We start from the raw sequence: 26,552 nt of genomic DNA on the forward strand, positions 1-26,552 counted from the left end.
TGTTCATCATTTTTGGCTGTCAGCTCTCTCTCTCCTGCTTTCACACTCCCTCTAGGATAACTTACCTTCCCTCTTCGGTCGTCTTTGTTGGAGACAAAGACCTCCCTCCTGCCTTCTCTCTCCCTCTTGGACAACTTACCTTCCCTCTTCAGTCGTCTTCGTCAAAGATAAAGACAAAATCATCTTCATCTTAGATAAAAATTATTCATCTTTGTCTTTGATATAGATGGTTAGAAAGGGAAGGTAAGTTGTCCGGGAGGGAGAGAGATGATGGTTGGAGATGGTGAACGGTCATCGGAGAAGAGAAAAAGACCTTAAGGAGAAATGATCACTTTTCAAACTTTGAGTTAGAGAAAATTTTAGATTTTTAACTAAGAGAGAAAATGTGATAAAATTTCACTTTTTTAAATATTTTTAGTTAGATGATAATTTTACCTATGATAATAATAATAAAATTTAACAGATAGATAAATATTTGAATTTTAAAAAGTTAATAGATGTGAGTTTTAGTTTACACTCAACCTTTTGTGGTAATAAGTCTTTTGGCCATTAAAATACTATTGAACATGTACTTAGAATTTTGATGGGAGGTTATGTAGAAATTTGAAGTAATAAATTTAACTTTTGGGGCTGAAATGTCTTTTTAAGGTAATTTATAGTTTTATGATAATAAAAATAAAATCCACCACATTCATGATACAATGAAGTTTAAGAAACTTTCAATCTACAATATGTCAAATAATTATTTATTTGATCATAACGTGTATATAAAAAGTGAAAAGATACGTTTTGGTTTATGATTAGACACGAAAAGCAATTATATTGGTTAAAAATAGATATCAAAACAGTTGTCTTGGCTTAAATAATCGTGTCAAAATAAAAATCCGATGCTCCTCAAGTTTTTTGAATATACATATAGTTTTGCAAAATTCATGAAATGCTCTTTCCAAAACTTTGTTATTAGGTTATTTCAAATGGAGCAAAATCATATTCGTTTTATATGATTGCAATAAAGAATAAGCTTGTTCCATCAATCTGTTTAAAAATGCTGCAAATCGTTTCATTCAGGAATGAGCATATTCTCACATATTAAAGAAAGTGAAATGCCCATTCTAATTTCAATTATAGCCGTTTAACCTTGGGGCACTCATTCTTTTTAACTTGCAATGTCTTGTTTAAGTTCAATTACCTTCTTTAAGTTTAACCTTAAATATTATTTTAATATTACTTATTTATTTTTATTCAAACTTAGTGTCATTTAATTCTATTTGAATACATGATCTGGTTTGTTTTTAAATTACAAATGACCATGAAATCCAATATTCCCTCCACTTAGATTGTGATGTTAATTGTTTTATATATACAAGTTCAATAAAACTATGTGTACCCATTTTTGGTACATAATTTGTATACACAGATGAGGTGTTATTATGTGATTGGATGTTTCTTTATCATATGATGACACATATTTTAAAATCACCTAATTATATGATGACATATCATTGTATACATGAATTGTATACCAAAAATAGGTATACATAACATTGCTCATACAAGTTTTCTTTTAAAAATATTTGTAACGATAAATTCATAAAATATTACACACTTAAATTAATTATTTTAAAATTAATTGGATAACTAAACTTGTTTTTTAGATCCATCAATACATAATATGTTTGTTCATGGAATTTGTACTTTTTCTAGAATAGTTGAAAAAATAAAAATAAATTTGAGTTTGGTTTGTTTTAAAATTATATAATACATTTAATTACCTCCTAAATGATAAAATTATATATATATTTTTGATAAAGAAAAACCTCATCCAAGCCAGATTATCTCTCTGTCAGTTTGATATTAAAATATCAAAAGAAGAAGCTTGAACCTATACTATCTTATATACGAAACTCTCTTTTTTATCAGTCAAACAACTCTTGGAGTAACAATAACTAAGCAATTTCTCAAGGGAGAGAACCTAGACTTATTAGATAATTTTAATTTCACATGCTAAATCTTAAATTACTTGTTTTAGTTTTTTAAAACTTAAAAATTGCTGTTAAATATATATATATATATATATATTTTTTTTTCTTTAAATAAAATTATTTATATAGACAAATTATACAAACTTATACAAACTCATCTGTATAAAATAAGGTAAATAGTTTATGATTGAGAAATATAATTATTTAATTTTTTTATATTTAAATCACTTAACCAAATATTATTATATCATATTACATAGATAATTTTATATAATTATTTATACATAAAATATTTCCTTTTTTAAGGCTTGTGACAGCCAGAGTTTGGACGACGCAACGAACCAACGATGGAAGAGCGAGGATTCTTGTAGTCTCAGCCGTACAAAAGTCAAGACGTTTGCGTACGCTATCTTGACAAAAAAACTGCTCAACCGCGGCGCTGTCTGCGGAGATGTCTTCACCCCTAATTTAAGCTCATTTTGATATGCATTTGTTAATTGAATATTTACAGGATAAAATTTCTGAGATTTTTTCCCAAAAGAAAAGCTTGCCTACTGTTGATACATAAAGAAATAATCCAAGTATTTTCCTTTGACCTAAATTTATTTTTTTCACCTCATATTCTAAAATCAATAAAACTATTCCTATTAGTACATAAAAAAATACATATTTAATATATATCATTATATGATTGAATAATTTTAAATTAATGATAAAATAACATTCACTTTCTATAACGACTTAAATAAATATATATTTTTTATATTTAAAGTTAATGTATATGGTATTACTTTTTTTTAAATAAGTTGAGAGAATACTTTCAGGCAAAACAATAAGTTTGCGTTGAGGATTTTTCAGAGCACATGCTGGGGTTGCAAGCAAAAGGTGAGATAAGAAGAATTATTTGCGATTATAAAAGAGGAACATTGAATTCAAATATATTATAATGTGAAACCGATGAAGACGTGCACATTATATATTATAATGATCAAAGTCACTTGCTTCTTAATTCATGGGATTTGGCATAATTCATTTTGCTAATGATGATGACCTGATTAATTTTCAAATCCATTGCATGATCTCTTTGAATTCCTTGGTCTCTCGATCGTCATTGTACAAATTCAATGAAACAGTGACATAATACACCGAGTTGGAAATCTTAAGTAAAATATATTCTTGGAATAGTGGGCTTGTATTAATTAAGTTGATGATGAACATGATTGTAATTAATCATTTTCGGGACTAATGATAGAGTAAATCTTGTTATATATAGGGGTTGATAATAACACGTCTATGTCACAACCAGGTTAATTAGCTAGATAAGTTAATACTTTCTAGACAGTTACACTTGCAGTGCCTTTAATTTAGATAATATTTTAAGGCTTAAAAATGAAATATTATTATAAAGGTAAATAATCTAAGAAATTAGTGGATATAAATTATTATCTTCTTTGATAAAAATTAATAAGTATAAATAATTATTATATTTCGTTGGATATAATAAAAGATTATTAAGATATTATTTTACTTAAAATTTTTAAAGACTATAGGATATAATTATTCAAAAATTATAATAAAATCAAACTTACTTTAATAATTTTTTAATACTAAGGTAGAGATAGTAATCAGATTACTCTTTATATTACTTGTCATATTTATATTGATAATAAAAGTTAATCAAAATCATTTATTACTTAATAAATCAAACAAGTTAATAGATTATCGGAGTAATATTTAATAACCATTAACCGTACACCCCTTGTAAGTTTATAGAAAATATTTCTTTCTTTTCCCATGCACTTTCATTAATTTCCTTTCAAATGAGAAATTTGAAGTAATTATTAAATAATTAAATTAAAGAAATTTTACGTTAAATGTGTAATTTTCTTTATATAGATAATATAGCTACTCCAAGAAAGCATACACATAAATTAATTTAATAAGTTAATTCACTAATGTTTGAGTTTATTAATGAAGGCTAAAGCATTGCTAGTTAACTGCGAAACCCTAGCAATGCATCCTCTAACAGTGTCCTTAACTTTCCCATTCATGCCATTCCCTTCAAAACTGTCCATGCAAGTATCTTCATTTGTCAAAGCAGCATTAACCCAAGTCAATATATCATTAATTTTCCATTTAAATTCAGGGCCTTTTAGATCCTTCATTGCTGCTAAAGATTGCTGGGGGTCATCCACCGAGTCTTTCATCGTCTCCACACAGTCTCTTATGGCACCAGCTTCTCTAGGCCTCAAGGCACGCCCGTTTGACAACTTTAACATCAATGCAGAAGTCAACAACGCATATTTTTAGGCTTACCAACAATGCTGCATTGGCTGACTCCTTTGGGTTTGTCCACAGGGTAGTTGCATAAGATTAGAGTGTCCTGTAACATGTATCGGGAATTTTGACCCACAGGAAGTTTTAATAAATTCAACACTTGAATCTAATCGGGAATTTTGTGATCTGGCTGGCAAACATGTTGCTGAATGAGAAAAGAGTTATAAAATGTATATGGAGGCAAGGCCATGGCAAGAGTATAGGTTTAAACATGTGAAAAATTCCATGGCAGTTAAATAGGGTATATTGGATGGTGAGAGAAGGATCCTTAAAATGTAACTTTTTATAGGGTAATGTAAGCTAAATTTGAATGCAATAGTGGGGTACAACTTGTTCAATTATTGAATTAGTAACAGAAGACTCCACTCTTTTAGGGGAAAAGAGATAGGGTTGGGGTGATCCATATTCACTGAGAATGGATGAAGAAGATTAGGTAAAAGTTGCTCCTCTAAATAACATTTCAGTTCTGACTTTCTCAAAATATTACTTGATTCTTGTTCAATAAACATATCAAAATCTGTTAGATACTCTTTATCACCACAAAAACTAGATTGAGAAGAAGATGAAGCAAACAAAGTTTGACTTGTACTACTTCCATGCTCCGGTTGATATTCATAAAGCAAATCATGACAATACTATTGAATTTTGATTATTTCATCTTTGCCATCATCTCCATATATTAAAGGAAAGAAATAATCTAACAATTTCATTTTGAATCTAGGGTCTAAAACAATGGCCACCCCCATAACACCATGAATCACACTCCAATACTTGTTAAATTTTTCAATCATTTGTGCAGCGATCTTCTTTATCATGACATTCTCACTCATAAGCCATTTTGTCAAATGAATTTTGATTTGACAAATTTTAGGAAAATATTCATTTGCAGTCAGAAATTTAGTACAAGAGAATAGTAGAGTGACATTGTAAAATATTTCCAATTTCCCACAAATATCTTGTGCCAAATCCTATTCTTCCTCCGTTGGTAAACATTTATATTGTGGCTCACGAAGCTTTAACCGACAAAAAACTTCTTTGTAAATCAAAGCAATATTAAGCATAAGATAAGTTGAGTTCCAACGAGTCTTACAATCAAGAGACAACTTCTTTGTACTTTGAATGCCCAATTGATTGACTGCTTTATCAAATTTTTGCTCCCTTTTAGGTGATGCTCTCCAAAAGGAAACACTCTCTTGTATTTTTGCAATTTCATCACTAATTATAGACAAACCATCTTGAACAATTAAATTGAGAATGTGAGCACAACAACGCATATGAAACAATGAACCATAAAGCATAAGTGATGAATGTGGCAATTTATTCAAGATATCATCAATAACTGCATCATTAGTGGAACAATTGTCCACAGTTAATGTGAACAACTTTCTATCAATATTCCACTCATAAAAGCAATCGACCAATACCTTAGAAATCACATCTTTTGTATGTGGGGCAGAAACATAAACAAACCTACAATTCAAATAGAAAATTGTTTACTAAATACATATATATATGTATGTATGTATATATTAACAAAATATATTAAAAGACATTAAACATAAAAAAAAAAAACCTTATAAGTCTATTTTGTAACTCCCATTTGTTATCGATAAAGTGGGCTGTAATAGTTATGTACCCTTTGTTTTGGTTTCTTGCAGTCCACAAATCACAAGTGATTGTAATTCTCCATAAATTTTTGTTTAACAATTTCATTGTCTTGCCCTTTTTAACATCATAAATGTTCATTGTGTCCTTCTTAATGGTGTTTCTAGAGATCATCTTGAACAAAGGTTGAATGGTGTTACAAAATCTCCTAAACCCACAATGATCTACTATGCTTAAAGGATATTCATGCAGTATAATCATATTTGCAAGGTCTTTTCTACCTGCCTCTTGATCAAATTGATAAGTGGATAATGTCAACTTATTATTCTCTCTATGGGATCCCACAAGCAACTTCTGTGATACATCCTGGTATTTTCTCTTTGGACAAATTTTATGATGATCATGTAAATGTCTAGTGCCATTTTTTCCCCCACTAACCAATTGTTTGTGGCAATAATTACACTCTGCTTGTCTTTTCCATCAACCTTTACTTACTTGGAATGTTTCCATACAATTGATTTACACCTTCCAGTAGGATCAGTAACAAAAGAGTTGTCAGGTGCATTTTGAAGAGGGCTTGAACAAGGACTATCCAACTCCTGACTTGATTTATTAATTTCATCAACGGGCAATTGCATCTGATTACTTTCTACCAGAGTTGCAGTATGAGGACCATTTTCAAAAGATGTTTGTTTTTTAAAGGATTGAGAATTTTGCATGTTAACATCTTCAATGTTTTTTCTTTTATTACCCAAAGAGTTTTCAGCAGACATTCCTATCAAATAGTCCAAAATTTAGAATACAAGTTAATATAGAACATAAATATTAGAACCCATAATGTGAATCACAATCAATAAACTTTACTTATACTAAAACTAAGTTCAAAAAATTTGGGTCAAATATAAGCACTTAAATAAGAATAATTATAACACACAAGTCACTTAAACAGAATGTGGATGTTTCATAAGTCAAGGAGATACTAACTTAATCTGCAAGAATATAAAAGAACTAACAGGGAGAAAAAAGGGTAAGATATTTTAAACAACTCAGAAAATGCCAGCCATAATTTCAGCTTTTTCTCTTCTTCTCGAAATACTCCGTCAAGACATAATTATCAATCTAAATGCTCGACTTCCAAGGGTATTTAGCTGAAAAACCCTACATTATCTAATTTCTCTACTCACTCAAATAAATTAAGAAATCAGAGCGAATCAAGATCAGTTAATAATTTTAGAACACAGGGCCATATGCGCCTAATAGATAAGGAACACATAAGAATTTGAAACTTATCATGAAACTCAAAATGCAACAGAACAAATTTGCAAATAGATGTAAACATCCCAAAAAAAAAAATAAAAAAATTATATCTAAAGGCAGAAAACTTAAACAGATGATAACTATAAAGAAACATGTTAATGCACATCAAACAGTTAGCTGCTCCACTGTTAAAAGTTGAAATGTTTACACGGGTAACATCATAATATAAAGGAATTGTAAGCATAATTAGATAAAATTCAACAAAATCCAACAAGCGAAAAACCAAAGCAGCTGAAAGTTATAGATTGCACAACAATTAGAGCTTCTATTACACACCCAAGGAAATTTTTTCTTTTCCAAGAACAATTTCTATGTGGCACCCAGGAAACTATATAAATTATTCTTTTTTTGGGAAAAAAATGTTGAAAAAAATATATTTATATCAAAAGTCCTTGCATGCCAGTGCAATCATAGAAGGAAGAAGCTTACCTCCAACTACAAGACAAAGAAGCTTTGGCTGGGAGAGGGAGTGTGCAGCTGTGGAGTGAAAAATGGAAGCTTTGGCTGAGAGAGGGAGTGTGCGGCTGTGGAGTGAAAAATAAAAGGAAAAGGAGATTTAGATTTAAGGTTAAAAGATGGGTGGCAATTTTGTAATAAAAATTATTAAGGTTATAGTTTTTAGTAAATATGTATGTGATTTAGGGTAATTTTGTAATAACATTAAATTTAATTAATTTGGTACATTTGCATTTTATGATAATGAGACTCTGGTGTTTTTTTAATATATTAGATTAATAGTTCAGAAATTAGTAAAAACTGATAATTGATAATTCAAAAATTAGTAAAATTAAAGTTATGATTTTAATAAATTATAATGTAAAAGTTTATAGAATTTAATAGTTCAAAAATAATTATATTAATATATTATATTTAGGGGGTGGGGAGGGGGTGGGGTGGGGCGGGGAGGGGAGGGGAGGGGAGGGGAGGGGCGGGGCGGGGACATATGTATCCCCGTCCCCGACCAGTCCCTGATTACGGGGATTTTTTTCGTCCCCATCCCCGCCCCTTTTTCTATTTTTATCGGGGAATCCCTTTCCCGTTAGGGTCGAGACTCCTAAAATCGAGTCCAAATTGTCATCCCTAATCAGAGGTACGAACAATTATTATCTTAGTGGTCCTTTATAACATGTATGCATAGTGACAAAAATGTTTGATAGAGGCATGTTGAAAAAAAAAAAATCATAACTAATTACAACAAATTATATATACTAGTTTGATGTGTATCATCATATGGTTACGTAATTTTAAATTAATGATAAAATAACACTCACTCATATGATACTATACATAAATATATATCTATTTGTGTATTTAAAACAAATACGTATAATATTGCCCAATCAATTAATCAATCCTTACTATGACCTTTTTTTGAATTATTGGACTGGAAGAAAAGCTAGAGATATCTGTGATAGACACAAATATTTATGGGTAAAAATTATTCAAATTTGGATTATGACATCACAGAAGAAAAGAAAATTTAGGGTAGGTTTATGAGAAGTTAATTAAAGTTGAATAAGCTTGAAGAGAAGACAAATCATCACAAAATTATATTTATACAATTTAATATATAAATAATATATCATTTTGTGATAAAATATTCCCTTTATTAAATCCCCTTTTACTTGAGTGGTGTTCCTTATTTTCACTTTATTCTTTGGTATAAAATCTTCAACACATGCTCTTATAAAATCTTGAAAGAAATTAATTTTCTTTCATATCCCTCAACCAGGCTACATTATTATATATATGGGGGCCAATTTATGAAACATTTTCCTACTATGATCACGTAGCATGTTTCTTCCATCTTAAAAAATATCGTCTCATTATATACGTACGTATAGTGTTTTTTAATTTTATTTTTAAAATTTATCTCCATTTTATTGAGAATTTTTGACAAATCACATTAGCATTTTATATTTTGTGAAGTGAAAGCAATTGCAATAGTATTTTACAGCCCTCAATCCAACTCAGCCGTATCACGTCGAAGAATATTTAATGACTTCAGAAATTGACTGATCAATTTTTTTAATTGGTTAACTAATATTTAAAGAGCCTATTAGGAAAATAAGTGTATTATTTCCGTTCTTGTTTAATTTATATATTAAATATATTATTCTAAATTTTTAAATATAAACATATTAAACATATATTTTTATCATTTTAAATGTTTTTTTTTATAATTTTAAAATATAAAAATATCTCTGATATTTTTAATTAATTATCATAACACCATAGTTATATAAAACAAAAAAATCAATTTTTTGTTATCCAAATTTCTAATACATATTTTACATTTTCAATGACGCTATGAAGGTATTCTATGAATCTCTCATATACGTTTAATTTTCTTAACTCAAACATTAACAAATTATAATATTTTAGTAATGATTTGATTAAAAAAATTATGAAATGATATTTTAAAGTTTGTTTAATAGTCAATTAGATATTTTATATTTAAAAAAAAGGCTTATGAAATAATTTTTTTGTGATGATTAAATCTCAATTATATATCATGTTATATTATATTTAATAGTCGATTAAATACTTTATATTTGAACTATTATATTGATTTTAACTGAATGATCTATGAAAAATATTAAAATTATTATTGAAATTATCATATTTTTAAAAAAGTATTATTGACGATATGTCGTATATATACATTTTGTATTTTTTTCGTATCTAATTTTATGATCCCCTTTTTTAACAAACATATCCTATAATTCTTGTACCTTTTTTTTATTTTCATATTTATTAATTAGGATACAGAGTTTAAATGAAAATCAAATTAATTAGTCAATTAAAAAAAAATACATATAATTATTTTAACAATTAAGTGATCTAAAACTGGAAAATTATGTAGCTGTAGAAGAGATCGATTGCTGTATCAATAATAAAGGTGTAGAATTGCTTTTAGTTGCCATGCAAATATTTAAATCTTATTTTTTAACTTTCATCTTGAATAATATTGTAGCCGCCGTTAATAAACTCTTAATCAACAGTTCAACCCAATTAACACAGTGAATTTCACATCACATATCCAAGTCGGCTCCTCATAATTGAAACTTTTTCCGGTCGGTCAAATTAGAATTCAGACCATGGGTGCGTAACTTTTATTTTTGTACTGTGTCTGCAATTTTTTCAGTGTGCTTTAGTCCTATTTTTTTTTTTAAATATCAAAATTACTCTTTACCACATCTATATAACCCCTTCACTTACTCTTATTACACACACTTTTCATTTCACTCAAACACTCACTCTCACTCTCATTTTTATTCAATATCAATTAGTACGGGTTCATTCATCTGAAAGAAGTTCGTATTTTCGAATTTGATTCGAAAAAAAGCTATCCGTGAAAAAAAAGTATTTATATGAATCTTAACCTAAAAACTTAATTTTATTTGTTAAATTTAATTTACATGTCATATAAAAGGGTACTTGAATATTAGATAATAATATAAGGGTTAAATGAATGTTAGATAAATATGAGGGTATTTTGATATTATACAATATATAAAGGATTTAAATAACATGTTAAGAATAAATAGATATATTTTGATACAAGACAACATACAAGAGTGTTAAATGAAATGTTAGATAATTATGAGGGGTCAAATGAAATGTTATAAAAATATGGAGGGTATTTTGATATTAAACATTGTAAGAGCATTATAAATAAAATTTTATGAATAGATAGATGTATTGATTTTATGAGATAACATACAAGGGTGGTAAATATAATTTTAGGTTAATGTGGGGGTAAAAAAAATATTTAAAAAATATATGGGGTATTTTGAAATTACATAATACATGAAGGATTCAAATAATAGGTTAAGAGTAGATAGATGTTTTTTGATACAAGAGAGCATAAAATGGTGTTAAATGAAAGTTTCGATAATTATAGGGGGTTAAATGAAATGTTAAGAAAAATATGAGAGTATTTTGATATTTCATAATATCATGAAGGATTTAAAAACATGTTAAGAATGAATAGATGTATTTTGATAATAGAAAACATACGAGGGTATTAAATGAAATATCAGATAAGTATGGGGGCCTAAATGAAATATTAAAAAATATAGAGGGTATTTTAATATTAAACATTGTAAGAATGCTTTAAATGAAATGTTAAGAATAGATAGATACATTTTGATACAAGATAACATAAAATGTTGTTAAACAAATTGTTATATAAATATAGGAGGTTAAATGAAATATTAGAAAAAACATAGGGGGTATTTTGATATTAAACATTGTAAGAACATTTTTAATGAAATATTAAAAATAGATAGATACGTTTTGATACAAGATATTTTATAAAGATGTTTAATAAAATATTAGATAATTATAGGGGTTAAATGAAATTTTAAAAAAATATAGGGGTATTTTGATATTAAACATTGTAAAAATCGTTTTAAATGGAACGTTAAGAACAAATAGATGCATTTTGATATAAGATAACATACGAGGGTGTTATATAAATTGTTAAATAATTACAGGGGGTTAAAAAATATTAGAAAAATATGAGGGGTTTTTTGATATTAGTAATTGTAAGACTGTTTTACATAGTTATTATAGATTTTTTGTTATAAATGAATAATTATTTTTAAAAACTTGTCATTGCAAGATTGACAATTAAAATGGATGGTTATACATCGGTTCGTTACTAAGGAGAATGGATTCAAGAGGGCAACAACACAATGAAATATATTAGAGGATTCAAACAATTGATTAAAATTCCTTATGGAACAACATTTGAGAGATTTATTGAGCTTTTGAAAGAGTCTTACAGTATTGATCCAATGAAAAACTACCTTCAACTATCAATGAAGCCAAGAAAAATTGAGCCTGATTGCCCCGTACAGATCCAAAATAATGAAGATGTCCAAGGTCTTATTGATATGTCTCAGTACTTATAGGAATGTATTCCTGTTTTTGTTACATGTATCCCAATTGAAGGGCAGGAGGAAGAAGACGGAGATGAAGATGAAAAAGAAATTAGTGGGGTGAAAAAAGAATACGATTTGGAAAACTTGATTGATTTCAGTAATGACCTGTTGTACATTGCAAACTCATGGGCGCATGGAGAAAAAGATAGAGTTCCCGACTGGGGTGACTTTGATGGATATGATATGCCCGATATTTCTTCTGAAGATGTAGAGCCTCAATATATCGCAGGGGTTACCGAGGGTATGGATAGTTTGCAGCTTGAAGATCTTATTTCAGGTGGTGGAAATTATTCTGGGCCATTTTTTGATAATGTTCCCATTGATTCATTTAGGTGGCTTCCTGATTTTCCTCCACGGCCATCAACATCATCAAGTGGTTCCAGATCGATCTGAGAGGGAAATAGTCCTTTGGCCTAACCATTAACCATATACCCCTTATAAGTTTATAGAAAATATTTGGCCAAAGGACTATTTCCCACCCAAGGTATGCTACATTCCCAAGTTTTCCCTCTTTAACTTTGATAATACCAAATATTCACCCATGAGCAGTTAAAATTTACAAATTAGGTCAAGAGTTAAGTGTGCTATCTTATTCTCGTTAATGGGGGATAGATAAGAGTGGATATGAATTGAGTTAAGTTTGAACATCTTTTAACTCGAGTTTGATTTGAATTAAAAATAAAATGATTGAAGTTCAACTCAAGTATGTTGAATCAAAATTAAGAATAGTTCAAGTTCAGCTCAGTCTCTAAGTTTGAAGCTTGATTTGAGTTCATGATTTAAATTCACGACTTAGATTTGTGATTCGGATTTGTGATTTGATTTTATGTTTTATTGATAAAATGACATCGTTTTATCTAATAATTAACAAAATAATATTATTTTTACAATTATTTGTCATAATTCTAATTGAGTTACAAGTCAAACTCAAACCGAATTAAGCTATGACCCAACTTGTGAGCTGAACCAAGTTAAATTCCCTTTTATCTCAAATTTGGTTTGATTTAATAGATGAATCGACTCTTCAAACTAAGGCTTAGCTTGAGTTTGATGTAAACTAACACAAAGAAAACGTCCTGAAATATCAACGGTTCTTCAGCGAGATCTTGTTACAGGTTGGATGACCGGAAAACAAAGAAAACGCGTAGAAAATATATATGATAATGGAAAATTTATCCACAAATTTGGTAGACATGTGATTTCCTTTTCTCTGGAGTTTAGGCCACCTAACGGCCCCACAAAGTATAGAAAGTGCAGTAAGTAAAAAATTATCACAAATTTGATTAGTTGTTAGGCATGTTACTTTCCTCTTATTTAATTTTAGGAGGCCAAAAGATTTATTCCCATATAAGGTATAGTGAAAATTTACACTTATATTCGTCAATTTTAAAGAATTAAAACACCTATCCATCACCTAATTTCTATTAGGATTAAAGATAAAATCGTTATTTTATAAAAAATATATAATTTTATCTCGTTTTTCCTCTAGGTTTTGAAAATTAACATTTCATCATAACCTTAACTTTTCTAATTTTGAAAAGTGACATTTCCTCTCCAAATTCCTAAGTTTCATTCTTCCTCTTCGGCGATAATCCAGCTACAACAACTCATCTCCAGCGGCTCATCTTCAATAATCATCTATTCGTATCCATTAATGAAGAGACCTAGAAACATTGTCTCTTCATCACGAAGACGAAGAGACGACTACTGGAGATGAGCTATCGTAGCTAAATGGTTGCTGTAATTGGATTATCGTCAAAGAGAGAATGAAACTTAAGGATTTTGGGGGGGGGGGGGGGGGGGGGGGTGGGGGGTTGGGATTGTTTCTTTTAAAACTAGAAGGGTGCGTTTGGTTACGGGTATGTAAGATTACCTTGGTAATCTATCTTTTATTCCTTTGTTTGATTTGTCAGTAATAAAAGATTACAGTAATCTTCTATTACCAATGCTGACGTGACAGATAATATAGGTGGTAATCTGATTACCACCTTCACCTTAGGTATTTAAAGATTACTGAGGTAATCTTTAGTTTATTATAGAAAAATTATTATTTATTAATTTTTTGAGATAAAAATAAATTTATTTTTAATTAATATGACAAATAATATAAAAAATATTTAAAAATAATTATATTCAAGGGCATTTAAGTAAAATAATTTACTAGTAATCTTTTATTACCTTTAACCAAACACAATAATTATTTACACCTATAAAGTTTTATCAAACATAGTAATCATTTATACCCAGTAATCTTCTAAGTAATCTATCTTCAAGGTAATCTTTCTATTTTAGTAATCAAACATTACCCAAACCAAACGCCTCCGAAAAGTTAAGTTAGGGTAAAATGTCAATTTTTAAAACTTGAGCGGTGAAAATATGATAAAATATAATTTTTTAAATAATTTTAATAAAATAACAGTTTTACCCTTAGTTTTAATAAAAATTAATAATAAGTGAATATCTAATTTTTTAAAAGTTAACAAATATAAATTTAGATTTTCACTATACTCTAAATAAGAATAAATCTTTTAGCCATTTTAGAATTAGAGTTTAAAAAGAGATATTCTTTTAATAGATTCCCGAGTGAACCCAATCACTCATAAGGAGCATTAGATATGAAAAAAAAAAATTCAAAACATATAATTGCAAACAATTTACAAGAAAAACGTGCTGGTCACTCTTAACTTCACCTTGCGTTCATTCAAATCACGTGCACACCTAACAAATAAAAGTTCAACATCAATCTTATACTGTGCATGAATGTAAACTTTTTGTTAAAACAAGGGACGACCTAAGTAGGATCACTTTTTTTTTTTTTTAAGGTTAAATCACTCGTATTAAATAGATAAAATTTTAAATTTAATAATCGATTCTATAATTATTGAACCAGTTTATTCAAGAACATAATCTTGGCTGGTTGCCATATATTAACCCAAGCTCTCCACCTTGGAGTCACCCATTTACCACCCAAACCACTCTTTGTGGCGATGTATGTGATCGTTACGCAACCATGCATGCATTGAGCAGTGGACCATTTTTAACGATAATCAGGCATCTCCATGGTGCCCATTTTCCCAACCCTTTTAGTATAAATAGCAAGTGAGAGGACATTAACTAAGCACCCTACAATTAAAGCTATGGCAATTCCAAGTAACATTAATTTGCTTTGTGTGATAAGTTTATATGTCAGTGTCATCTTTCTATTTTCATTGAACTGCATTAATAGTGGTGACTATTACTTCTTCATCTTCGGAGATTCAATATTTGATGCTGGAAATAATCAATACGTTTCACCAGATAGTTATATACCTGCTTATCACCTCCCCTATGGAAGGACATATTTTGCTCTTCATCCAACAGGGAGATATTCTGATGGCCGTTTGGCTCATGATTTTATCGGTAAGAATATTGTAGCTTAATTTCCAAACAAATGATCGACTTAATCAACTCTTTATGTTTCATTTGAATGCAGCATCGAAGTTGAACTTACCTTTCATGCCACCAATTCTAGAGCCTGGAGCAAATTTCACTCATGGCGCAAATTTTGCTTCCGCTGGAGCAGGTGCTACAATTGCTACTGTCTCAAATGCGGTATCTAAAATATTTTCTTTGCCAAAAATCTAATCATATATGTATACAAGAAATCTTAGCTGCCAACCTCCTAGTTATTGTAAACACTAAACAGTGTAATAGTCATGGAGCTAGGCTTGCATTTGCAGATAATCTTTGGAAAACAGGTGCAACTGTTCAAGGAATTAGCAGCAAACTGGACGAAAGAACTTGGTGCAGAGGAAGCCAAGAGGAGACTGGGAAGGGCGGTTTATTTGATCTCAATTGGTGGCGTCGATTGCCTCGCACGTTCCATTTCAAACTCTAACGATACTATACCAGAACAACAAGAATATGTAGACAAAGTAATTGAAACCATCTTCAAGGATGTGAAAGTAAGATTTTATATATATATATTATTCTAGTGCAGTATTTTGTTGGGCAATTATCAAATTTTGGAGCTGATTTTTAACTTTTAATTTTATTTCTGTAGGAAATATACAATCAAGGAGGAAGGAAATTCGCGTTTCAAAATGTTGGACCATTAGGTTGTGTGCCAGAGGCGAAATGGTTGTTTGAAGTGAGCAGTGAAGCATGCGCCGGGTTACTATTAACAATGACAATTCTACACAATAACGCTCTAGTCAAGAAACTTAGAGAATTAACTAGCGAGAATTCTTGGCCAGGATTTTTTTTCTCACTCTTCGATTACTTCACTGCAGTTGGCAACAGGATCAAAGATCCCACAACATACGGTTAGTTAACCAACCATGGTCATCCTTCCATTTCGAAAAAAGAATCTTTCTTAAAATAAGCATACAAACACATTCATCGATTTGTGAATTGGAACAAATTTTATTGAAATACAAGTATATATTATTATTGAAATACTTTGTGACATCTCTAAATGAATTTTACATCGATAAAATACAAAAAAAATATTATATTTGTATGTATATCTCACATTATTTAAATATATTAAGATGAAATTGAATTAATAACATGTGAGTTTTCTAAACTGAATTGTATATCTAAAGTAGACAATATTTTTACAATACCGTACAAGGGATGTTAGATACTCAGCTTTGTTTGTATTATATTTTGGCGTTTAAAGGTAACTAAGGTTTTTTGATATTACAAATGAAGGGTTCAAGTATGGGGACGTGGCATGCTGTGGAGCTGAATCTCATCGTGGAAGTGGGTGCGGATCATTAAACCAAACTTATGAACTGTGCTTTAACCCCAGCGAATATGTGCACTTCGATGGTGGCCATAACACTGAAGCAGTCTACTCTCAATTGGCTGAGATTATGTGGAGTGGAGGAGCAGAGGTTCTTCGTTTGCCCCTCTCCGATTTATTTGACTATAAAGTTGAAATCCAAGCCCAAACTGTGAGGACCTCTTTATGATTCTGAGTTACAAATTATATATGCGGAAATTGCAGCTGAATATTTGTGTACGAAATAAAGCTTAATCCAGCAGCTGATAAGTCTGGTTGGTTCTCAGGCTAGCTTTTGCACATGAAAAATTAAGTTGCTACTCTGATTTGGCTCAAGGCAAGCTACATACCGACGATAATTTTTCTTATATAGTTCTAGCTTCTTGTTTAGAGGACCTCAATCTATATCTAGGTAAAAGAAAATAAATTGCTGGTGTATAAAAGAACAAGTATAATTGGAACCGTGTATATTTAGGACCAATTTTGGTAAAAACATAGACACTTAGGCTGTCTTTGGTTTGAGTCATGTTTTATTATTAAAATTGAAATATTATCTTGTACCATTTAGTTTGCAGTAATAAAATATTATCTTGATAATTTATTTTATATTACAAACATTACCTTATTTGCTTTGTTAGTAATAAAAATTTTTAGTAATCTAATGGTAATACGACAAATAATATAAGAGATAATGTAATTACCATATTCACTTTAGATATTAAAAAATTAATAAGGTAATTTTAATCTTTTTATAATTATATCCTTACTTATAATTTTTTTAAGAAAAAATCCTAACTTTTAATTAATATAAAAAATTACATAAAGAATATTTTAAAATAATTATACCCCAAGGGCATTTGAGTAAAATAATATTTTAGTATTCTTTTATTAATTCTAACCAAACACAATAATTAATTTACCTATTAATTTCTATCAAATTTTATCAAATATACTAATAATTCATATCCAATAATTTTGTAGATAATTTATTTTTATAGGTAGTTTAGTTAGGGATAAACAAAGATTACTCTAGTAATTTATCTTTTAAGGGTCGTTTAGTTTGTAGTAATGGAAGGTTACCTTAGTAATTTATCTTTTATTATTTGCATTACCTTATTTAGTATATCAGTAATCAAATATTATGGTAATATTTTATTATCAATGGTGATATAATAGGTAGTAAATGTGGTAATATAATTACTACATCTATTTTAAGTATTTAAATATTACTAAGAAAATCTTTATTTTATTATAATTATATCTTTAAAATTTTAATTTTTTAGCACAAAAATAATTAACATAATAAGTAACGTGGAAAATATTTTACAATAATTATACCCAAGAGCATTTAAGTAAAAAAATATGCTAGTATTTTTTTATTATTTCTAATCAAATATAATAATTATTTATATTTTTTATTTTTTATCAAACATAGTAATAATTTATATCCAGTAATCTTCTAGGTAATCTATTTTTATGGTAATCTTTTAATTTTAGTAATAAAACATTATCCAAACTAAATGCATTATTATTGTTTACATTACTTTGTTTGGTTTATAAGTAATAAAATATTTCGATAAACTTTTATTACAAATAGTAATGTGGCAAATAATATAAAGGGTAATTTTATTACCATTTTCACTTCAGACATTAAAAAATTATCAAGATAATCTTAATTTTATTATAGACCAAATAAATATTTTCCACCCAAGTTTTAGCCCAATTTCAAAAGCATATTCGTGACAATTCAAAAACCTAAAAACCCAAATACCCATCTATGACCCATTGCTGTTAAATTTTTTAGTTAGAAACAAGAGTAAAATAATTATTTTACCATTAATATTAAAAATATAAATTCATTATATTTTTCTTCTTAAACTTTAAAAACTAATAATTTTATCCATGTTTAAAGTTTTATAACTTTAAAAAGTAATATTTTTCCCCCAAAACTTAGGATTTATTTTTAATGGCTTTTTAGCAGCCATCTTCGGCTACTAGTGACTTCCCTTTAAAACCAAAGTTGTTGTTGCCCCTCCCAAGAGCATCCTATCGTTTGGATCAGACAAATCTAGACAATTCATTCAATTAAGATGATTCTAGATGATAGATGCTCTTGCGAGGAACAATGATGACTTTGGGTTTAAAAGAGAGTCACCAATGGCTAGAGATGGTTGCAAGAGAGCTGTTGAAAATAAACTGTAGGTGTTTTTTTGGAAGGGATGAGAATGTTACTTTTAAAGTTAGAAAATTTTAAGTAAAGATAAAATTGTTAATTTTTAAAACAAAGAGAAAAATATAATGAATTTTATTTTTTAATATTAATGATAAAATGTCAATTTTACCTTTGTCTCTAATAAAAAAAATTTAACAGTAGTTAAGTCATGGGTGGATGTTTGAGTTTTTAAACTGTCGATAGTGTACTTTTAAAATTGAGCTAAAACTTATCTATATTATTATTTATTGATAATAAAATATCATCTAAATCAAATATATCTTTAAGATAATTTTTATTTTTAATAATAAAATATTACTGAAACCAAAGACACCTTAACAATATAAACCTATAATTAAAAAATATTTTTCTTACCTTTCGAAAATTGAATTGGTTCTCAACATATTTTTCTTTACGTTTTTTAAATCCAGATTCATATGAGTCATTAATATTCAAAGAATAAATAATATAAACTAAAAATATTTATAAAAAGTGTCAGCAGCTATTACACTTAATTTTTGCCATTTTGATTTCCCCTTTTGGCGATTCTCTAAAATCTTAAATATTTACCCTGCAAAAAAATAATAAAAAATAAAAAATATTAGTATAATATCAATTTTTTTATATCAAAAAACATTAATGATTCACGGAGGAAGAACGATTTGTGTGATGCCCTCTCTATCAAAGTTGTAAAATTTGATTTGATGAGTATTGAAATTTTGTAAAGGAGCACAATAGTCATGAGCAGAAGATAAATAAGAGAAGAGTAAAGAATGAAAAAAACAAAGGAAAGTAAAAAAATATGTTTTTGTTTATTTCGTTTTGGCTTCAAATATATCAATAAAAGTTTGCACGTTAAAATTAATTAAAGTGTAATAATATATATATATATATATATATATATATAATGTGATTGAATAATTTAAAAATTAAAAATAAAATAATATTTAATTATATAGTGATATATTTTTTTATTATATATAAAATTATGTATATAATTTTATTATTAATTAAATGTACAACATTCTAGCTATTTATAAAAAAATAAAAAATAATCATCATCTTATAAATAAGAAATTTTAACCTTTTTATAGGTATTTTAGCATTGGTTAGCAACAGAATAGTCAATTTTTAACATTTATTAGCTTAAATAATGAATTGAGGTCGTTTTAAATTTTAAGAAAGTTAAAGATTTACTTAATTAATAATTTATTTAATAAATACATTTAAAAATTATTATATATGTATATTAAATAAAAAAAATTGGGCTTCTTGTTTTAGCCCTGGGCCGCCGATGCCTTAAGCCAGTAGTATAGGCATATAGGTTTACATTATACATGAACCATAAGTAATATGTAGGCCAAAAGACTTGTTCCTATCCAAATTTAGCTGTAATAAGCTCTGATTTTTTTAAATTCAAACTTTCACTTATAAACAAAATTTTATTAAAATTAAGAATAAAATTATTATTTAATAAAAAATTTAAAAAATAAAAATTTCATCACTTTTTTCTCCTCAATTTAAAAATCTAACAATTTTTGTCTCACCCAAAATTTGAATGTAATAATTTCTCTTTTATTAGGGTTAACTGAAAAACCATCCCATTTTTTAGAGATGAAATACACTTTGGCAGCCTTCTCCGAGACCGGCCACCTTTCTCCAACGTGTGTTGTTACTCCCAAAAACAAAAGGACTTACGGAATCAGTCGAATCTCGTAGGATGAAGACAAATATCAGCCGTAGGTTTGGAATCTTATTCTTTTTCAACCACAATCAGACGACTTCTCACTAGGATCTTGTTCGTCGTTAGCTATGGAAATGAAATGAGTGATGGAGGGAATTTGTCGTCATTGACGGAGGGGGCAGTAGATTAAATCTACGATGAACCCATCTTCGATTTTTTCAATCTACTAAGAATTAAACGACGATGATGAAGATGCCAATGAATGACAGAGAGAGCGTCAAGAGGGAGAGACAAAGATAATCTTTTTTGGAGTAACAAAGATGCCGATAGATTTTGGTCGCTAACAGATATGAAGATAAAAGGAAAACTCTAGGGGAGAATAGGTAATTTTTCAAAACTTAAGTTTTAGAGAAAATTGTTATTTTCTGAAACTAAGGGGGTGAACATGAGATGAATTTTTTAATATAATTTATTAAGTAACATTTTTACCTTCACTATTGACATAAAAGTTGAGCAAAATTTAAATGATGGGTGGGTATTTAGGTTTAAAAGTTAAACATATGAATTTGGGATTAATATTGGGGGGGAACAAGTCTTTTGGCCTTATATATATTATCAAGACTTAAAAACAGGAATTTTAATTTTATTTTAACAACCAGAATAAATTTTTGTGCAGAGATTGCGGCTTAGCTTCCAAATGCTACCAAACAAAATTAAAAAAAAATATTAATAATCTCGATAATTTAAAAGGGATTAACACATGTTTTATGAAGGTTGATATTTGGCGTCCCATTCTTCATTGGATATCAGCTTTTTAGCCCTATAAATTGACACCTTGTGTCAGCTACTTTCGTCACCTCTAATTTTAGTATAAATGTTACTTTGCAATGGTTTGCTTTATTAAATCTCCTAGTGTTCCTTACTAGCACTTTATTCTTTCGGTATAAAATTTTAGTATAAATGTTACCAGGTCTCATGCCCCTGCTAGTCTTTGAGCCAAGTCCTCCCAGAAGTCTAAGTCGCGCTTAATGGTTCCATCAGATGTGTATGTAAAGAAGGCTTCCAGCACGACGCCTGCCCTTTTGCGCAAAATATCGGCCGAATCGTCGGCCTGCGCTTGTGGCAGGTCCGCTTTAAGAAAAAAGTTCATTTCGTCGAGCTCCACGGGTTTTTTTTTTTTTTTTTTTTTGCAACCTGGAAAAGAATTCATAACTATAACGGTAATGGGATTGCTTTATTAAATCTTCTTTTACTTGAGTGGTGTTCCTTACTAGCAGTTTAATCTTTAGGTGTAAAATTTTCATTACATTTATTTTTGATTAACAAGAGAACCTCGCTTGAATTGATTAGATAGGTAAATTTCGAATATAGTGATTAGATTCAATGATTGAATTCACAATTATTATACTTAATAAATCAAAGTTTTATAAGTGTAAAACTTATACTTGAGTGGTGTTCCTTACTAGCAGTTTATTCTTTAGGTGTAAAATTTTCATTACATTTATTTTTGATTAACAGGAGAACCTTGCTTGAATTGATTAGATGGGTAAATTTCGAGTATAGTGGTTAGATTTAATGATTAATAAATCAAAGTTTTATAAGTGTGATATAGATTCAAATTTAAATTTTCTTCATAAAAATTCTAATATTTTATCAGTTTTGTTAACTCTGGTTTATTTTGATCACATTTTCTTATAAAATCTTGAAAGAAATTAATTGTCATGTCCGTCTACCCGGCTACATTACCATCATTATTAATATGGGGGCCAATTTTTGAAACATTTTCCCAGTATGATCACGCAGCATGTTCCATCCTTTTTCAAAAATATCGTCTTATTATATACGGACGCATACTGTAATTTTTCCAATTTATATCCATTTTTACTGAGAATTTTGCATTTCCTATTTTGTGAAGTGAAAGCAATTGTAATAGTATTTTACAGTCCATGTAGAATAATAATAATGACTTCAAAAATTTACAGATCAATTATGATTACTTGGTTAACTAATCTACATACAGAGTTTAAAAGAAAATCAAATTAATCTGTCAATTAAAGAAAACAAATATAATTACTCTAACATATAAGTGATCTAAAACTGGGAAATTATGTAGCTGTAGAATAGATCGATTGCTGCAGGAGTTAAAAGATTGCCTAAGAAAAATAACACAATCAGAAGAATAAAGACGATGATCAGAAAAAAAAAATTTGGGAGGCATAACTTTTAATTTTCTAATTCATTGTACAAAATCATCACAAAATAATTATAAAAAAACATTACTCAACTATAACCACAAAGTTTATGCAAAAAGAATGAAACCAATCACTCTAAAAAAAAACTGATCATAACCTCTGTAATATAAAACTAACTTAAAAGCTATAATTTTGTGAAAATAACTCTATAAAGACTAATTAAATAAACTAATAAAAATTAGTTTAATTCTCACATTTGCTTTCTCAATGATAAGGTTGTAGTATTGCTTTTGGTTGCCATGCAAATATTTAAATCTTATTTTTTTAATTTTCATATTGAGTAATATTGCAGCCGCAGTTAATAAACTCTTAAATTTCAACTCAACAACGCAGTAAATTTCACATCATAGATCTAACAATGCTCCTCATAATTGAAACTTTCTCGGGTCGATCTTAATTAGGGTCTGGACCAATCATCATCGTAAAACTAAATCTGTCAATTCCAGGAAAACTGTAGCTACAATCCAAACAACATTGGCTGCCATTGAAAGAGAAAATTCATACCACCATTTAAACCTCAGATGATAACCCTCAACTTTATCGGCCACGTTTGTTTGATCAACTAGTAAACAACCGTTCTCCAGAAACGAGCAAGTGATTTTGTTGCGCACAAAAGCAGACTAGGGCTTCTTTCACTCACTAAAGAGGTGAGGTTTTCCCACAAACTATGTACCCATTCCCAACTTAATTCTTTCACAAAGTGGGGAATTTAACAGGTTTCTCATTATCTCACATTATGTCATGACCACTTAGAAAAAACCTAATATTAGCCTCTCCTCAACCAAGCCAAACAGGGAGTAAGAGATATGAAACCTCCCCTCAACTAGGCTTCCAAGGATAAGATTTTATCAAAGTTGGAGTTAGAATTATATAGATTGGTTGTGTCATTTAATCACTCACAAAAAACCCAACATTAACCTCTCCTCGACCAGGCTAACCAGTGTGTAAGGGATATGAAACCTTCCCTCAACTAGGGTTCTAGAGGAGAGATTTTGTCAAAGTTGGAGTAGGAATCACAAGGACTGATACCTCCTCTGAATCGTAATTGTTTTAAATTTGGGTTGTGATTCCACCACAAAAATACTATTAAGCCTCTCTCAACCTAGCTAATTAAAAAATAAGACTTTCCTCGCACTTTTATATACACACCCAACTTAATTCCTGACTAACATGGGATAATTAGGAGATGCAACAATGTGCACGAATGCATGTACGAAAGCTTAAATTTAATAGTAATTGGAACAGAGCCGGACCCAGATCCACATGGGTGCATATTGCTTCCTCAACTTACAAGTCAGTGTCCCTGTAACACAACATCTATTTTTTAAACTTCCACTTGCGTTTGTAGTGAAGAGTTTCTGGACCAGATGAGTTACAGCTAGCTTCATGTACGTTAACAAGTGGCTTCTTGGCTGGGGATATTTGATTCTATCCAGACAAATGTCTGCAGACGCAGTAGGGACAATCTCATCCCAATTTGTCATTTGTCCGGTTCGAAACCTATCGGCAGCCCTGCTACTTATTATGATATAATACAGTTAAGTTTAGTGTTGAATGCTTTCTTGGTTTTTCCTTGAAAAAATTCAGTTCAATCCAATTTTAAGGTCCTTCAGTCTGACTCCCCAATGGATTAGATTATACTGGATAGTCAATTTTGTTACGCCTATAAATCAAGAAAAAATCAACCTACTGAGAACTGATCAGATATTGAACTATTTTTCATCAGTACTCATGATTGAAATTCAGTCTATTAGAAAAGAAAGTATCAAAATCAACTGTTTGAAATATATTGGTACCCCTTCAACAATTGAATTTATTTAATACAAAAATTAATCAATGAAGATATTAACTTTAGAGGCACTGTCCAGAAGCCAAGTGATGTTCATATTGGCAACTTATATTAAAATCTCTGCATCTTAAAGGGATCAACTCATGTTTTTCGCAATTTTTTTTAGAACCAGAAGGGACCGGTCAGTTTGACTAGTTAAACCATAAACCAATTTATAATCTAATCTGATTTCACAATCTAGTTTGATATATATATAAATGTTAACTTATTTGAAATTGGATCAAACTTAGTAAACTCGTTAAATCGAAAAACTATTTAAAATTACCAAAATCGGATTTACACTGTACATATTTGAAATTATATTGTATCTATTTCATATTTTTTATATTTAAAAATTGTGATAATTATTTTATACTATTTAAAAAACACATAATAATTTGATAATAGGTTAAATTGATTGATTGTATGGTTGAATTGGTTAAACCGTAGATCAGTGAGATAACTAATTTGACTATTAATCCGATTTTAAAAATATTGATTTTCCGAGACTTGAAATTTGGGGTAGTTTTGTTTGCGTGGGCAAGTTAACTATCCCGATTAAGAGGGATTAGGATCATTTATCTTCTTGTTTTACTCCAACTACGGCCCAAAATTTGGAAATTCTTTATTTGTTGTTTTATTCCAATCCAAAATGCGAAATCTGATCAGTTCCGCCTGGGGATTAATTAATTTTCGCAAAATTTCTTTAAAATTTCCGAATTGAAAATCCTTTTTATCTTTGAGTACAAAAGAACGCCAAAAGACTTATATTTTGCTGCTATTGTCAGGAGAAAAAGTTGTCATATAAAATTTTTGTTTAAATTCATATTTTAAAGTTATTTCTAAATTTTCAAATTTAAACTTATATTTTAGAATTATCTTCAAGTTTTCAAGCCACGCCTGTTTGATCAACTATTAAACAACTGTGGTCTAGAAACAAGCTAGGTGTGTTGTTGTAACGGGTTGGCCTTTCTCATCTTCAAACCTAATTAAGAGGTTTTTTCTCATACTTTGCACTTGCACCCAACTTTACTTTGAACTAATGTGGACAACTTAACAATCTTTACCAGAGAATAAGAGATATGAAACCGCCCCTCAATTATGCCTTCAAGGATCAATTTTATCAAAGTTGGAGTTGAAATCATATGGACTGAGATCTCTCCAAGGTTGTAATTGTTTTAACCCATAGGTTATCATACCATCACAAAAGTACATTGAATCCTCAACTTACAAGCCAGTGTCCCTGTTACCAAACATCTATTTTTAAGCTTCTACTTGCGTTTTCAGTGAAGAGTTTCAGGACAAATTCTAGCTAGTTTCATGCACGTTAACAAGTGGCTTCTTGGTTGGAGATATTTAATTCTATCCACACAAATGTCTGCAGACACAGTAGGGACAATCTCATCCCAATTTGTCATTTTCTCGTACGCAAAAATACGATGCTTTGGCCAACCATCGATCGACGTTAGGTTCAGTGTTGATTGATTTCTTGGTTTTTGCTTGAAAAATTTCAGTTCAATCCAAATTTATGGTCCCTCATCTTGACTCCCAATGGATTATATTATACTGAATAGTCAATTTTCTTATGCTTACAAATAAAGGAAAAATCAACGTA

General features: G+C 29.2%; 1 protein-coding gene across 1 annotated transcript; it reads left to right on the forward strand.

Annotated features, from left to right (window-relative positions):
• Positions 1 to 15,162: 15,162 nt before the first annotated feature.
• Positions 15,163 to 17,244, forward strand: LOC123198237 (GDSL esterase/lipase 1-like). The gene is made up of 5 exons (XM_044612906.1): positions 15,163 to 15,592; positions 15,666 to 15,784; positions 15,913 to 16,137; positions 16,236 to 16,497; positions 16,889 to 17,244. The coding sequence occupies exons 1-5, from the start codon at positions 15,331 to 15,333 to the stop codon at positions 17,149 to 17,151; spliced, it is 1,131 nt and encodes a 376-aa protein (XP_044468841.1). The 5' UTR covers positions 15,163 to 15,330; the 3' UTR covers positions 17,152 to 17,244.
• Positions 17,245 to 26,552: the final 9,308 nt, after the last annotated feature.

Source organism: Mangifera indica, chromosome 15, assembly GCF_011075055.1.
Source record: "Mangifera indica cultivar Alphonso chromosome 15, CATAS_Mindica_2.1, whole genome shotgun sequence".
NCBI classification, from domain to species: Eukaryota; Viridiplantae; Streptophyta; class Magnoliopsida; order Sapindales; family Anacardiaceae; genus Mangifera; species Mangifera indica.